Source organism: Tachysurus vachellii, chromosome 25 (assembly GCF_030014155.1).
Source record: "Tachysurus vachellii isolate PV-2020 chromosome 25, HZAU_Pvac_v1, whole genome shotgun sequence".
NCBI lineage: Eukaryota > Metazoa > Chordata > Actinopteri > Siluriformes > Bagridae > Tachysurus > Tachysurus vachellii.
Window position 1 is genome coordinate 14,791,691 of NC_083484.1, and position 13,610 is coordinate 14,805,300.

The 13,610-nt window shown below is 38.0% G+C and overlaps 1 protein-coding gene across 1 annotated transcript; it reads right to left on the reverse strand.

Annotated features, from left to right (window-relative positions):
• Positions 1 to 1,596: 1,596 nt before the first annotated feature.
• LOC132840236 (vitelline membrane outer layer protein 1-like) lies at positions 1,597 to 6,151 on the reverse strand. The gene is made up of 3 exons (XM_060861751.1): positions 5,903 to 6,151; positions 5,709 to 5,821; positions 1,597 to 2,121 (listed from the first exon to the last, which is right to left on the reverse strand). The coding sequence occupies exons 1-3, from the start codon at positions 6,119 to 6,121 to the stop codon at positions 1,812 to 1,814; spliced, it is 642 nt and encodes a 213-aa protein (XP_060717734.1). The 5' UTR covers positions 6,122 to 6,151; the 3' UTR covers positions 1,597 to 1,811.
• Positions 6,152 to 13,610: the final 7,459 nt, after the last annotated feature.

Sequence of the window (13,610 nt, forward strand, 5' to 3'; positions counted from 1 at the left end):
TATAATTTTATTACGTTGTACTTCAATACCTTAGGTATTTGTAAATGCAGTTTACCACCTGTTTACTACATGAAACTGCATTGCATTTATAAACAGGTCTTATTAGAGGAGATTCTGTATTTCTCTTGACTCATTGTTTGAACAGTTATGGATGAGCGTCAGTATTTTAACGCTGAACGGAAAACAGTCCCCGCTGACAGGATGCAGGAAAAAATGTCCATGGTATTCATTTCAAGCAGGTTTCAGACAGGACAATTAAGTAAAATGAGCACAAAAATTTTATTAAAAATATCTTTTAATAGGAAAAAAACACTTTCAAAATTCCTACAACATTCATTGTGAGGAGAAAGTCATTAGTATGTTTGGATATTTTAGCGAGGTAGCTAGCTAAATAGCCTAGCTTATTTTATTTATACCATTTAATTTACTTGTGCACAGTGTAGATTGAATTAGACACAACTTAACAGCTGGTTAACGAATCTTGCTAGCAGCTAGTCACTGATTTACTAGCTAACTACCTCTAACAAGCTAAATTTGTGTAATTTGTAGCTTTCTTTAATTTTTTTTTAACGTTATCTCTAAAATAATAATAATAATAATAATAATATCTAAAAAAAAAGTAATATCTATTGATAGGGTTTTGGTGTGCTTTACAATTACACTTCGCTAGCTAAGTTTGCTAACTAGCCATGGTGCTAATTGAATATTTACTGAATTGATGTGATGTAGCAGAATCATTGGTTGAATAACAACATGCCCAGTCTTTTATTCCTCTTACATCACAGCAATATGGCATTTTTTTCTATATCAAATTCATTTATTCAAGAATGACATTTCACACTTTTCAACCGTTTATAGTTTAATGCCGTGAAAAGTCCGTGAAGCATGTTACTTCCTGTTATTTCTTATGTTATAGCAGCTTTAACCAGTCTTTAACTCATTTTTTTAGTATGCACAATTTAAAGAAAAGCACCTTTGCCTTGTTACCGAGAAACAACAAACACAACCTCTTATGAAGTGCTACAGATGAGCGATAATCGATTAGTGTTAACGTACACCTTAAAATCAGTGGCTGGAATTAAAATCAGGAAGGTGAAGTTTGACATTCATTTATTCATGGTTATTTTTGCCCTTCATGCATTAGATTTGCTATCGTTTGCCCTCAACGCCTCAGTTTTGACAAAAAAATAAATAAAGATTTTGGGTGATGTTGACGTTTTAATCCATAAATCAACAGAACCGGTGTGTACGAAAAGCACAGCAATATTGAAATGTGTTTGCAATCACAACAATGGCGTGCTTTTATCTCCGCCTGGTCTCTTTGTATTAACTCTCAAGGGCCTGAATGTAAATGTGAAAACTCATTAAACAATTTTCAATTATGGAAAAAAGGTGGTGGGGAAAAACTGGATTAAAACGGATCTATATTTAATTTAGGAAAGTGTAAAACCCTCTTATTCTGTTTAGTACCCAACAATAGATTTGCCTTTGTTTCATTTGTGAATTGTACATATATTATTCAATATCTAATATCTAATGACTAAAATATTTTTAGTGTGACAATAATACATTTCCAACAATACAATAGAACAGCAGTTCCATATGAATGACACGAATTTATTTTTACATCCAATCATCTAATTGGGAATCGAAGATAGTCAAACTGTCACAGAAGTGTCACCATTGCAACTCTGAGAAAAGCACATCCTGATATTTATCAGAACAATGACATCATATCATTCTTTCACCTCTGAAAAACAAAAAAAAACAGATTTCCCTCAACAGAAATCCGATTAGCGCCCAATCCGATCTCACTTCTGCGTGTGAGTGCAGCAGTGGAAACGCACATCGTTGAGTGACGAGTCGTCCAGTCCGCCTTGGTACAGCTCCATCTTGGTCTGGATGCCACAGATGCCCCCGTTGCGACAGTCACTACTCCACGCTCCGTATTCGCCCCAGGTCATGCCACGGCCCTCCAGCGTCGGGTTGGAGCTACAACGGAAGCGGACGTTGTTGGCGGCCGTGTCGTCACCAAAGATGCCCTGGTGAGGCTCCACACGCAGCTGGAACGAGCTCAATGTACCAGAAGGGCACCACTGAGGATCTGTCCACTCACCAAAACTGAGGAAGAGGAAAATAGAACACTGAAAACAGAAAAATTATAAAAAAAAAAATATATCTAGTAAAATACGGTTAGGTGTTGTTCAGTAATGAGTCAGTTCTTTGAGCTTTGAACATGAAGAGCTGACTAACATACACTACATAAGCCAGGTTTATATGTTGCTCTATTCAGTAGCGTTACTCGTTCAGTTTATTATACAATCAAAATGACATTAAATTAATATGGATGTTATAGTGTATTTTATGTGCCGTTCATAATTGAGTCGGCTCTTTAAACCGACTCTTTTAGGTGAACTAACTCACTCACAAGATGTAAGATGTAGTCGGTATTGTAAATATTGCTCTGTAATTTAATCACATTGCTTCTTTTCAGCATCATAATAACTGTTGCTTGTGTAGGATGTGCTGTTTTATGTGTTTCATGCACATTAAGGTTGATGAATTATCAGGAAAAATGCAAATGAATCTCCTTAATGAATCACAGACAAGACAAAGCAGGCACAAAAACATTCATTCTGGGTTGTTTGCTGTATTTGTCAAAGCCTGTTGAAATATTGGAAACTTTGAAATGAGCCGTAAGAGTATAAGAGCTCTCAATGAGAGTTCACTGAGTTTCTGTCACTAGTCTATATGCATCAACAAGCCATATGGCAAAGCCTGCCTCAAGTTTAGTTCATGTTTTATACATGACTGCGAGTCACACTGTGTCCTAAACCGCATCAGTGAGTCTGGAGGCCGTCTGAAGAAATGGATGTGTTGGAGGTGGATGTTTTATGAAGAAAGATTTCAGGTGAGAATGTTTTTGAGGACTTTAAAAACTTTAGAAATTTAAGCCGCTGCAGTTTTCTTGAAAAAATCGGAAAGTATTAGTTGGCTGCTGGCTAAAACTAGGCCCAGAGTCCTAATGGTCAAAGTATCTTCAAACCAATTCATGCCTTATGCTTTCCGCTTCACTTCAGTTACTAAAATAACAACAACAAAAGAAAAATGTCTTGGTGAGAAAGAACACAGACCCAGAACCAGTTCTGTGACATGTTTCTATAAAAGACAGATCTACTTTCCTGACATGATTTATGCGAAAATCTTATTCTGGATTAGCAGTCATAATCCAACAACCCTGATCTGAACCCAAAGAAAAAAAAAAGTACATTCCTTTCAGTTTATTTCAGTCATGAAGGGTTCATCAGAGTTCACTTCGGAGTTGTTGATGGCTAGTTACTGCAATTGTGTCTGTGGCAGAAGAACTAGTCTCCAGTCTAAATGGGTTTTACAGGAAGCTCGGCTATAATCCCAACACCGGTGGTACTTTAATCAAACGGGCTACATCTAATCAATGCTGTGTCCATTACTGGACATCTCTAATGATACTTCAATTACCCAGAGAGACCGGGCCTTTACCCCTTCCAGCATCATGGACACAGTTTATAGCCATGTCTGTAATTAGTGTATTGGGGTGAAGAGGTATTATAGTGCAGAATTAATCATTACACCAAAGAATCTGCTGAATTCTTCAGTCTGAATTGATCGTTTCTATAGTAACAGTGTACACAAGGGAATGTTATGATATGGAGATGTTTATTTAGCATTTCCTTTCCTTCATATCGTAAGCGTTCGATGAAAATCCGACATATGACGTATCTAACCCTAACCCTAACCCTAACCCTAATCCTAGGATCTTGTCTTTACCCACAGGTCTTGCCATCTTTTATTCCTGACAAGAAGAATAAGGATGAGTGTGTTAGCCTTCCCCATCACAGGATGGTATGAGGTGGGAATTGGCAAACATTGCAAGTCCAAAAATAGGCACTTAAGCTTGCCAATCATTATAAAAAAGTCATCAATACGCCGCAGAACTGGGGCAGCTTCTGTGTGTATTTTATCACTGTTTCATGAACAGTTAACTAAATCAACCTCCATTTTTTTGTTCATTTGATTCTAAAACAGATTCGTAATAAACCGATTTCAAAATGTACCAGTTTATTTCTGTACGCTGGCTGTTTAAGAGCTTGTGATAGCATTTATGGATTAAATTATTACATATGATTACCCCAGAAAAATACACTATAAAGCTCATATACAGTATCTGGCTGCTTTTCATAATTATAATGTGTGAAGTCGAATAATAAAGGAAGCGAGAAAGCTCAAAAGTAGGCCAGGATCCTGAGGGTTCAATAATTTATAGAAAAAGTCACTTTATCATGAAAGAGCTGGGAATATGACAGCACTCCTGGATATGTGGAGCACCATGGCATCATTAGTTCGGCGCCTAAAATCACCTGGAACTTGCCTCAAAGACCGACATTTTTTTTTCTGTGGTAAATAATAACCCTCTGAAGTCTGGGGTTATAATTCAGCAATTAATCTTTCAACCAATTATTCAGTAACTGCAGTGGAAGTAATGGGAAAGGTGTAGAGTTGCAAGAGTGAGGAATGGAAGTCCGGACTCGGGCTCGGCTCTTGGGAGTTTAACGGGTTAAATAATAAATAGCGTGTTGGTTTGGTTCCACAAACAAAAATGTCATTAAATATAAAAAAAAAAAAAAAACACACACAGATGCAATTTATAAACTCCTCCAAGCCGAAACTGACTTTCTCTGGTGTTGTGGGGCCTGAATTTACATAGCGCTTAATTTCCACGATTGGTTCTTCCATGTAATAAATATTGCTGGATTCAACTTCAGCTTGTTTCTCAGAACCTCGAACCTCAGACGAGATAAAATAAAACACTCTTTATCTTGGTCTCAGAAAGTCTGGAAATTCTCCACAAGCCCAATTCAACATGGCGGCTCAGACAGTTCACAGTTAATAAAATATCACTTCCTTATGTTAAAGAAATTTATAGTAGGATTTATATTCAGTCAGTCAACAAAGACTGTTGTTTGAATGGTTTGAGAAAGTAAATGCACCATAATGTCCTAAGAACTAATAGCTTCATGCTAATAAAACACGTTTGTTTTGTACCTCAAACTCAGCAAACTTCCAAATGACCTAATTTAAAATTTAGACCTATTAACTGCAGCATAAAATACATTAAGGAAATAAATAAAGAAATCTGTTTTACAAAAAAAAGTACTTACTGAAGTGTTTAATTCTAGTTGACACATAATTGTTTGTTATTAAAGAGATAAGAGCATCTAGTCATATTTATTTGTTATATATGTGTAAAATGTACTTACTTTTACATTATAATCGCTTAATGAAGGTTCACAAAGCCGGCATGTTACCCAGAAACCTTCCATCCTGGAGACTTATTTCTGACACTGGAGACTCCTTCGAATGCTAAATAAATGACTTTACACTCACTAATTTAAAAAAAATAATCATATGATTCCTGGATTCATAATGCATTACTAACATGTTATGCAGCATTCATAATACCTCATAATGCCTGGTATACACCTGTACATACACAAGTCATTGTAGTGAGATGTATAACACTTTATGTAGGAATAGTGACCTCAAACCTGTTTGATTAATTTTTCTAAACGTGATATTGTGTGGCGATGTTGTAATTTAGCATTGCGAAATTCTTAACCCGGTCTTCCAAAACAATTGAAATGTACGCTGAAGTTTACAGAGAAACTCACTGTCCGGTATGGGACTCCACACTGTAGATGAAGCGACGGTCTTCATTTTGGACGCAGAACAGTCGGATTCCGTTCAGAGCCGTGTCATCGCTTCCGTACTGGTTAGGTTCGATCTGTAGACAGGATCATACACAGAGATACGCTGTAGATATACGTTCTGGTGATAACAGTGACGGACTTGAAGAAATTGTTACCCTTAGGCTGAATCCAGTGGCATAGAATTTCTCAGGACACAACTCTGACCACATCCAGTTCCCAAATTTCTCTCCATTTGGCACTGAAAGGATTGAGGTGTAATTTCGCGATGCATAAGTCCTCCCAGCACGAATGACACTAGGCTGATCTTTAACATCTAACTCAACAGATGACACCAGAGCCACCAAGCAGAGAACTGTAACATAAATGAGAGCCATGGTTGTGGTTCCACGCACACAACTAGTCTCGGGACACGATGGGGTTTTTATTAGCAATGCTCACGTCACTATATCGGCTTATCGCGGGTTAATCGTTCAATACACACACGCTTGGGAAGATGCAGCTGTCAGAGGACAAGTTACAGGTCCTTTGTTACATAACGTCCTTCTTCCACAGTACACAGTATATATATATATATATATATATCACTTATATAAAATGACACGTACAGAGTTTTATACACTTGTTATCATCTTTACATTTTTTGTGATTAAATATTACATTTTTTGTTTTGTTTGTGATGTTTTCTTTTATTATAAATGTTTAGAGCCCTATTTAAGTCCAAGAGACCTTATATACAAACAGTTCAGCTTTTTGACGGGAGAATAAAAATTTTTTTTTTTCTTTTTTTTAACTCCATGTGCTGTTGTCTGTGCTGGTTCTCATTTATCTGCGAGATTAATAGTGATTAGACTAAAACGTAAAAAACGGCAGGTGTTCAAACACTTTCCCTGCCAGTGTACAGTGTACATATCTGAGTGTAAAACATTGCCTTATTATCTTGGTGGGCAAAAAGGACCTACACTGGCAGTGAGGATTTTGTACACTGTATATTTTAGTGTTTTTACTCACCTCATCAAACAAGGAATAATTATGAAGTAAATATTATTATTATTATTATTATTATTATTATTATTATTATTATTATCAAACTGAGAAATTGTATATTTGTTGACGTTTGTTCATTCTCACTGTGAATCTGGTAAAGATCTGAGAAAGTAGAACATAAAGGCTAAACTCTTACGGTTATTTTTTTTATTTTTTGATTAAAATATTGACCTTCTCCAATCGTCTTTATATTCACAAAGCTAGTTAGACAAGCTGTAGACAGAAGTGCAGGGTTTCATCTGAATATCATACCTCAGAGCTGAGATATGAGATGTCAATTTCCCACTAATTACAGTCATTAAAACATGTAGGTATTGAGTTAACTTTAAACCTCATATCTCAGCTATGGAGTGGATAGAGCTACACAAAGGACGACTGAAATGTGAGACAGCATGTGCAAAGAGCATGTGCAAAGACAGCATGTGCAAAGAGCAAAAACAGTGTGCAAAAACAGCATGTAAACAGTTTGATGGATATATTTTGGAAGTGTGTGTATTTGTGTAGGTCTGTGCAGTCCATACAGTTGACTCAGGTGTGATAAACCACAGTTAAGTTATGTTTTAACAGAGGGGCAAACACTTTTTCACACGGTGCCATGAGGTTTTGGATTTTGTTTTCGCTTAATAATAAAACATTTCATTTAAACACTGCATGTTATGTTTAATTGTGTTACCTTTGTGTTACCTAATATTTAAATTTGTTTGATGATCTAAAACATTAAAGTGTGACAAACATGCAAAAAAAATTAATAATAATCAGGAAGGGGGCCAACACTTTCTCACACCACTGTATGTCTTGACTGAACAAATCCACAGTGTGAATTTGGGGCAAATATGAGAAAGTAAAAATTGACCTTTTCCAATCTTCTTCATATTCACGCCATTTATTATAAAGGTTGAGACATAGACAGAGGTGCAGGTTTCGTCTAAATATCTGTCAGGACTCAGCCCGGACTTTTTGGCCATGTGCATTTGTTACTGTTTCTTGTCACGTGTATGCCCCGCCTTCGTCTGCTCCTCCCTGTCGTCACACCTGATCCATATTGTGTCATCATTGTCTTTTATATTTAAGTGAGCCGCGTTGCCGATGGCAGCGCGGAATCATTAGTTATGTTTAGTCCCTGTTAAGTGTCGTCATTTGTATTGTTTTAGTTATCGTCATTTTCTGTCTTTGTCTGCATTATTTATTAAACCCCTTTCATTTGAAGCTATCCTGCATCCAGGTCTGTCTCCTTCCTTCCTGGTTGTGACAATATCATACTCCAAAGCTGAGTTATAAAGTACAGAGCAAAGTACAAACTCTTGACCCCAAACACTGAATTTTTGATGTTCCCCAAACGTCTTCATTTTCACGCCGTTTGTTACTAAGATTAAAATGTAAACCGTTAAAAATCATACCGAATATATCAAACACTCATGGGGGCACGGTTGCTTAGCGGTTAGCACGTTCGCCTCACACCTCCAGGGTTGGGGGTTCGATTCCCGCCTCCGCCTTGTGTGTGTGGAGTTTGCATGTTCTCCCCGTGCCTCGGGGGTTTCCTCCGGGTACTCCGGTTTCCTCCCCCGGTCCAAAGACATGCATGGTAGGTTGATTGGCATCTCTGGAAAATTGTCCGTAGTGTGTGATTGCGTGAGTGAATGAGAGTGTGTGTGTGCCCTGCGATGGGTTGGCACTCCGTCCAGGGTGTATCCTGCCTTGATGCCCGATGACGCCTGAGATAGGCACAGGCTCCCCGTGACCCGAGGTAGTTCGGATAAGCGGTAGAAAATGAATGAATGAATGAATGAAATATCAAACACTCAAGCCAAGATAATCACACAGATCGTAATCGCTATTAGACTCGCTCGGAACTGTATATTTTAGGACTACAGGTAATTGGAAGTTAACTCCTCATGCAGTATCTCAGCTTTGGAGTGTGATATTCAGATGAAACCGTTTATTGATGAAACAATGAAAGTCTCAGTGGTTATTCAGGTGAAAAACTCACCTCATAACTCTGCGTGTGTGTGTGTGTGTGTGTGTGTGTGTGTGTGTGTGTTTTATCTGTAATTAGTTGCTTCTGCATTGCATCAGAAAAATAGAGTTAATATATTGCTTTACAACACATATATACATATAGTTAGAACTGTTCATAGCTATTACAATACAGTACACAGCATTATAATGAACTGTGACACTTGTATTACAACATTTTTTAATAGCACAATATTAAAACTTTATGAGAGTGTATGAATATTTATGGTTTATGAATCTGGGCTTCATGGAAAGATTTAGATGTTGTTTTATTGAACCAAACAGAACACAAACAAGACACTGTTTGGTTCAATAGAATGTGATTAGCATCTGATCTCCAGTCCATGATGCCTTCGTACCCCTCGAGCTCACTGTACCTCACAGACCTTCGTCACTGAGGTGTGGTGCACTAGAGCATCAAGCTAGCTAACAATAATAATCATATACTTGCGGCTAACAAAGAATAAACCTTTAGATGACTGTAGCATGTACCATTTCTCATTTTGGGGTTAAAAACAAAGCACCCATTGCTAAAGCCTGCATGTTGTCTCTTATTGCAGTTTTTTACTTAGTTCAGAAATCCAGAAAGGTTTGAGACAATCACCGCAAATAAGATATTCTGATAAAAACCTGAAGTCTTAAAGAAAGATTCTTCAGTCCTAAAAAATTAAAACCAAGAACTTTTGCACCATTGTTTCCTAACAAATTAAAGCCTTAACATGCCAAAACTTCCTCTCATTCTGTACTTGTAGTACAAAATACTTACTACTAATTATAAATATCCTGACAAGACTTGTGATGTCACTGATCTGGGAGTGTAAACGTTAATCTAGAACCAGTTTTGGGATACGGTTTAGATCAAGATTATCAGGTAGAACCCTAGATGTTTAACATCGAAACCTTCATCTTAAGCCATGAGCCCTACAGTGTAGATAACTAAAAAAAACATTCACTAGAGTTCACTTGGAGTTCCAGGAATTGATGTATTACTGGAAATCACAACTCACGTCTATCAAAGCTGCTTTATTTATTATTGAAGCATCTGTGGATTTTATATATCTCTGCTTTCGAAATGAATGTCCGTTTAAAGATTTTAATAAATGAACCAAATTGATTCAGTCTGAATGAACCGGATACATCATATAAATGGACATATAAACAGATGAAAACAACACTCAGGTGTCATCGGGCATCAAGGCAGGATACACCCTGGACGGAGTGCCAACCCATCCCAGGGCGCACACACACACTCTCTCATTCACTCACGCAATCACACACTACGGACAATTTTCCAGAGATGCCAATCAACCTACCATACATGTCTTTGGACCGGGGGAGGAAACCGGAGTACCCGGAAGAAACCCCCGAGGCACGGGGAGAACATGCAAATTCCACACACACAAGGCGGAGGCGGGAATCGAACCCCCAACCCTGGAGGTGAGGCGAACGTGCTAACCACTAAGCCACCGTGACCCCCCATGAAAACAATATATATATATACACACACACACACACAAAGTTTATTGCAGTCATGTTCTCTGTATACATTAGTTAGCACTGGTTTGATCTAGTGTGAAGTAAGCAGTACCTTCTAAAAATATTCTGTTTAATATTCCATTGCTAGACATTGAATCCTATCATATCAGAAAAAGTCTAAAAAAATAAAAAATAAAAAATAAAAAAAAAGGGAGCAAGATGTGTTTTTTCCCACGTTGCTGTGACCACAAATGGTTTATTCAGCACAGGACTGATACTGACATATCCATAGAAGCAGAATGTTATGTTCAGACCCATGGTCATGCTCTAACTCAGCTCATCCTAATCATGGCTCTCTCCCTGATGAACGATGATCCGCTACCATGGAGATGGAGATGGAGTGATCGTGATGAACCGATGAACTATAAATTTGCGTCATTTCTGGTTAATACCGTACACTTGAGTATCTCTGACCGGAGTGTAGGCGTAACAAATCCAAGGTTTCTATAGTAACAGCTAAGACAGGGATGTACTGTATACAAGTTGTCTGGTAGGTGATATAGTGACATTTTCTACAAGAAGATATTATTAATATTTAAATAAGGAGACTCAAGTGTCTGCGGTTTCTCTGTAACAAAGTTGCGTTGTATTTTTTTTCTTTTTGTCATTGTTTAACTTCGACTAAGAGACTGATGACGAACCAGCTGGTTAGAGCTGCTGGAACATAAGCGATAACAGGAACTAAAACATCGCCATGACATTTGGTCTCGTTTATTTCCGTGCACTGTTGTGTTTTCGCATTTTATGTGTTTGTGTGTCGATCCTGGAGAAAAGATGTTTCGTCCTCTCTAAGCTACAGTACAGAGAGGGAGGAACGACGGCTAAAAAAAAACCACTTGACGCGATTCGAAATGTCCTAACGATCGATGTGTTATAATAGGAATAAAACACTCCGGGACGTTCAGTTAGAGGAAAGTTGTTGTTTATTCTGCCATCACAGTACAAATCGCTTCATTTCTTACAAAAACACTGGCACTGGAAATCATGCGTGTTAGTACAAGCAAACTTTTAGACCTGTAAAGAAGAGAATATATATGATATGATTCCGTTGTTCGCTGCATTTCATTCTCATGCGTCGCGTTTATACATTACAACAGGCCAAATGAGACAGCAGTGAATGGACATGCATAGATTAAAACAGACAGTAAGACAGAAAGGATCTAGTGCGTAATTACGCTCTGTACGCTCGGCCGTCCCAAACGCGGTTATCCAATATACGACTGCCGATACGGATGATTGGAAGGAATAATTGTGTTTTAAAGCGACATTTGAAAAATGTCGCTAATTAATATAAGTGGCATCGTGATCACTCTTGCTGTAGGATCTGCTGCTTATGGAAGCACGATAATGAGAGCAGTGTATTTAATAAATCATGGACAAATGCGACTGCAAGCCAATATAATAGAGTCTACTTTAAAAGGAATTGTAGCAGTCAAAAGTTTTTTTGGTTTTTTTAACTGCGTCTCAAACGACGTAATCTGTAATACACTGTTTATACCAAGGTGCTGTTCGATTCTCGATTCTGATCGGTTGATGTACTCTGAGAGTAGCTACGTGTTTTCAATTGTTTATGTAAATACGTTATTATTTGTGATACGGTGTAGTTTTTTAACGTTTGGACGGAGTCTCCAGTGTCTGTATTTAGTAGTAAACAGGACTTTTTCTGTCACTGGAAAGTCTTCAGGACAGAGTACTTTATTTTTAACTACTATCCGTCTTTAATATTTCCATCTAACAGCACCCCCTGGTGTTTAATTCCTTACTTAACATTCACAACAAGACCAGAATTTTACGCAATATGAGTAACGTATAGATTCAGTGAACCTACCATAAGTACCCTGTGATGACCTGGGAGTCTCGGTATTGGTGCATCCTGACCATGGGGTAGAACAAGACTCAAACTAGATGAAGTAAATGAGTGATGATTTCATTTTCTTATGATGAGACATCTAATACAGTGTTAAAACTGGACTACGGCTTTAAAAAGTGTATGAAAACTAGGCTACACTGCACTAAGATTTGGTTATAAATGTTAATTGTGTTGTCCTCATGCACCTCTTTGCCCGTAAGCCTCTTCATTTGCTATAAAAAAATAAATAAATAAATAAAAAATCTCCAAAAATGATCCAAGAACAGATTTTTTCTAAATACTGTTTACGTACACAAACGTACGGGTTTTGTCTGTAGATCTGATCTCAAACCGGTGCATACGGAGCGTGAGGGATATAACAAAGTGCTCTCTATTTCAGCCTGAAGGTTTGAGTCTATTCCAATGTATCTCTGGTCCAATTGCGCCACCCTGTGTCCATACAAGCACATTGCACTCTGGGTAGGGATGTGTGTTTACCGCTCGTCCTTCTTTAATCTCAGTCTGATCACATCTATTTTTTTTTTTAAATCTTCGTCTACATGCGTTTTAGCATAAATTTAAATATTTGCTAATGTTTATTTTTCCCCCCTAATGACTACACAAGACCCCTGAATGTATGTGGTATCTGGCACCAACACATTAGCAGCAGGATCCTTTAAGTCCTGTAATATTAGAGGTGGGACCTCCACTCATCAGCACATCCCTCAGACAACACCTCGAATCCGTCATGTTCCGAAAGCCATTTTTGCAGTGTCAGGGCACATCATCATCATCATCATCCTCCTCCTTCTAATATGTAATCATATGTATGCGGAAGAGGGCGGATAGCACTTTCATTACAGCGCTACGCTGCCAGCTGTCATGAAAAGACATGAATCTCGTCGGAAGCTTTCAACATCTCTGGTTGGTAGCTGTTATATGATCAGAATGAGCATATTAATGTGCTCTAAATGGACATTAATAGAAAGAATTTTAAGACAGCTGAAATAAATGTTCACAAGGTGTCCGGTCGAGTCTAGAGGTGTGTGCGCATCAGGACAAGAATCCCACAGGAAGTGATAAAAGTCTCATATGAGGGATGTGGTATCTCAGTGGTTAAAGGTGTTGGGCTACTGATCGGAAGGTCATGGGTTTGAACCCCAGGTCCACCAAGCTGCCACTTCTGGGCCCCTGAGCAAGGCCCTAGTCACTCTGGATAAGGGTGTCTGCTAAATGCAATAAATGTAAATATGAGAAAGACAGGATTAAGTCTTATGAGGATCTTTAGTTGAGATCAGATGTGTAGTGATGAAGGTGAGAACGAGGAACTGTTCACACACCAGGATGAAGATGTTGGCATTTCTACATCTAGGGTTGTTTTTCTCTCACAAGCACAGTGGTAAGAATTAGGACACGCCCAC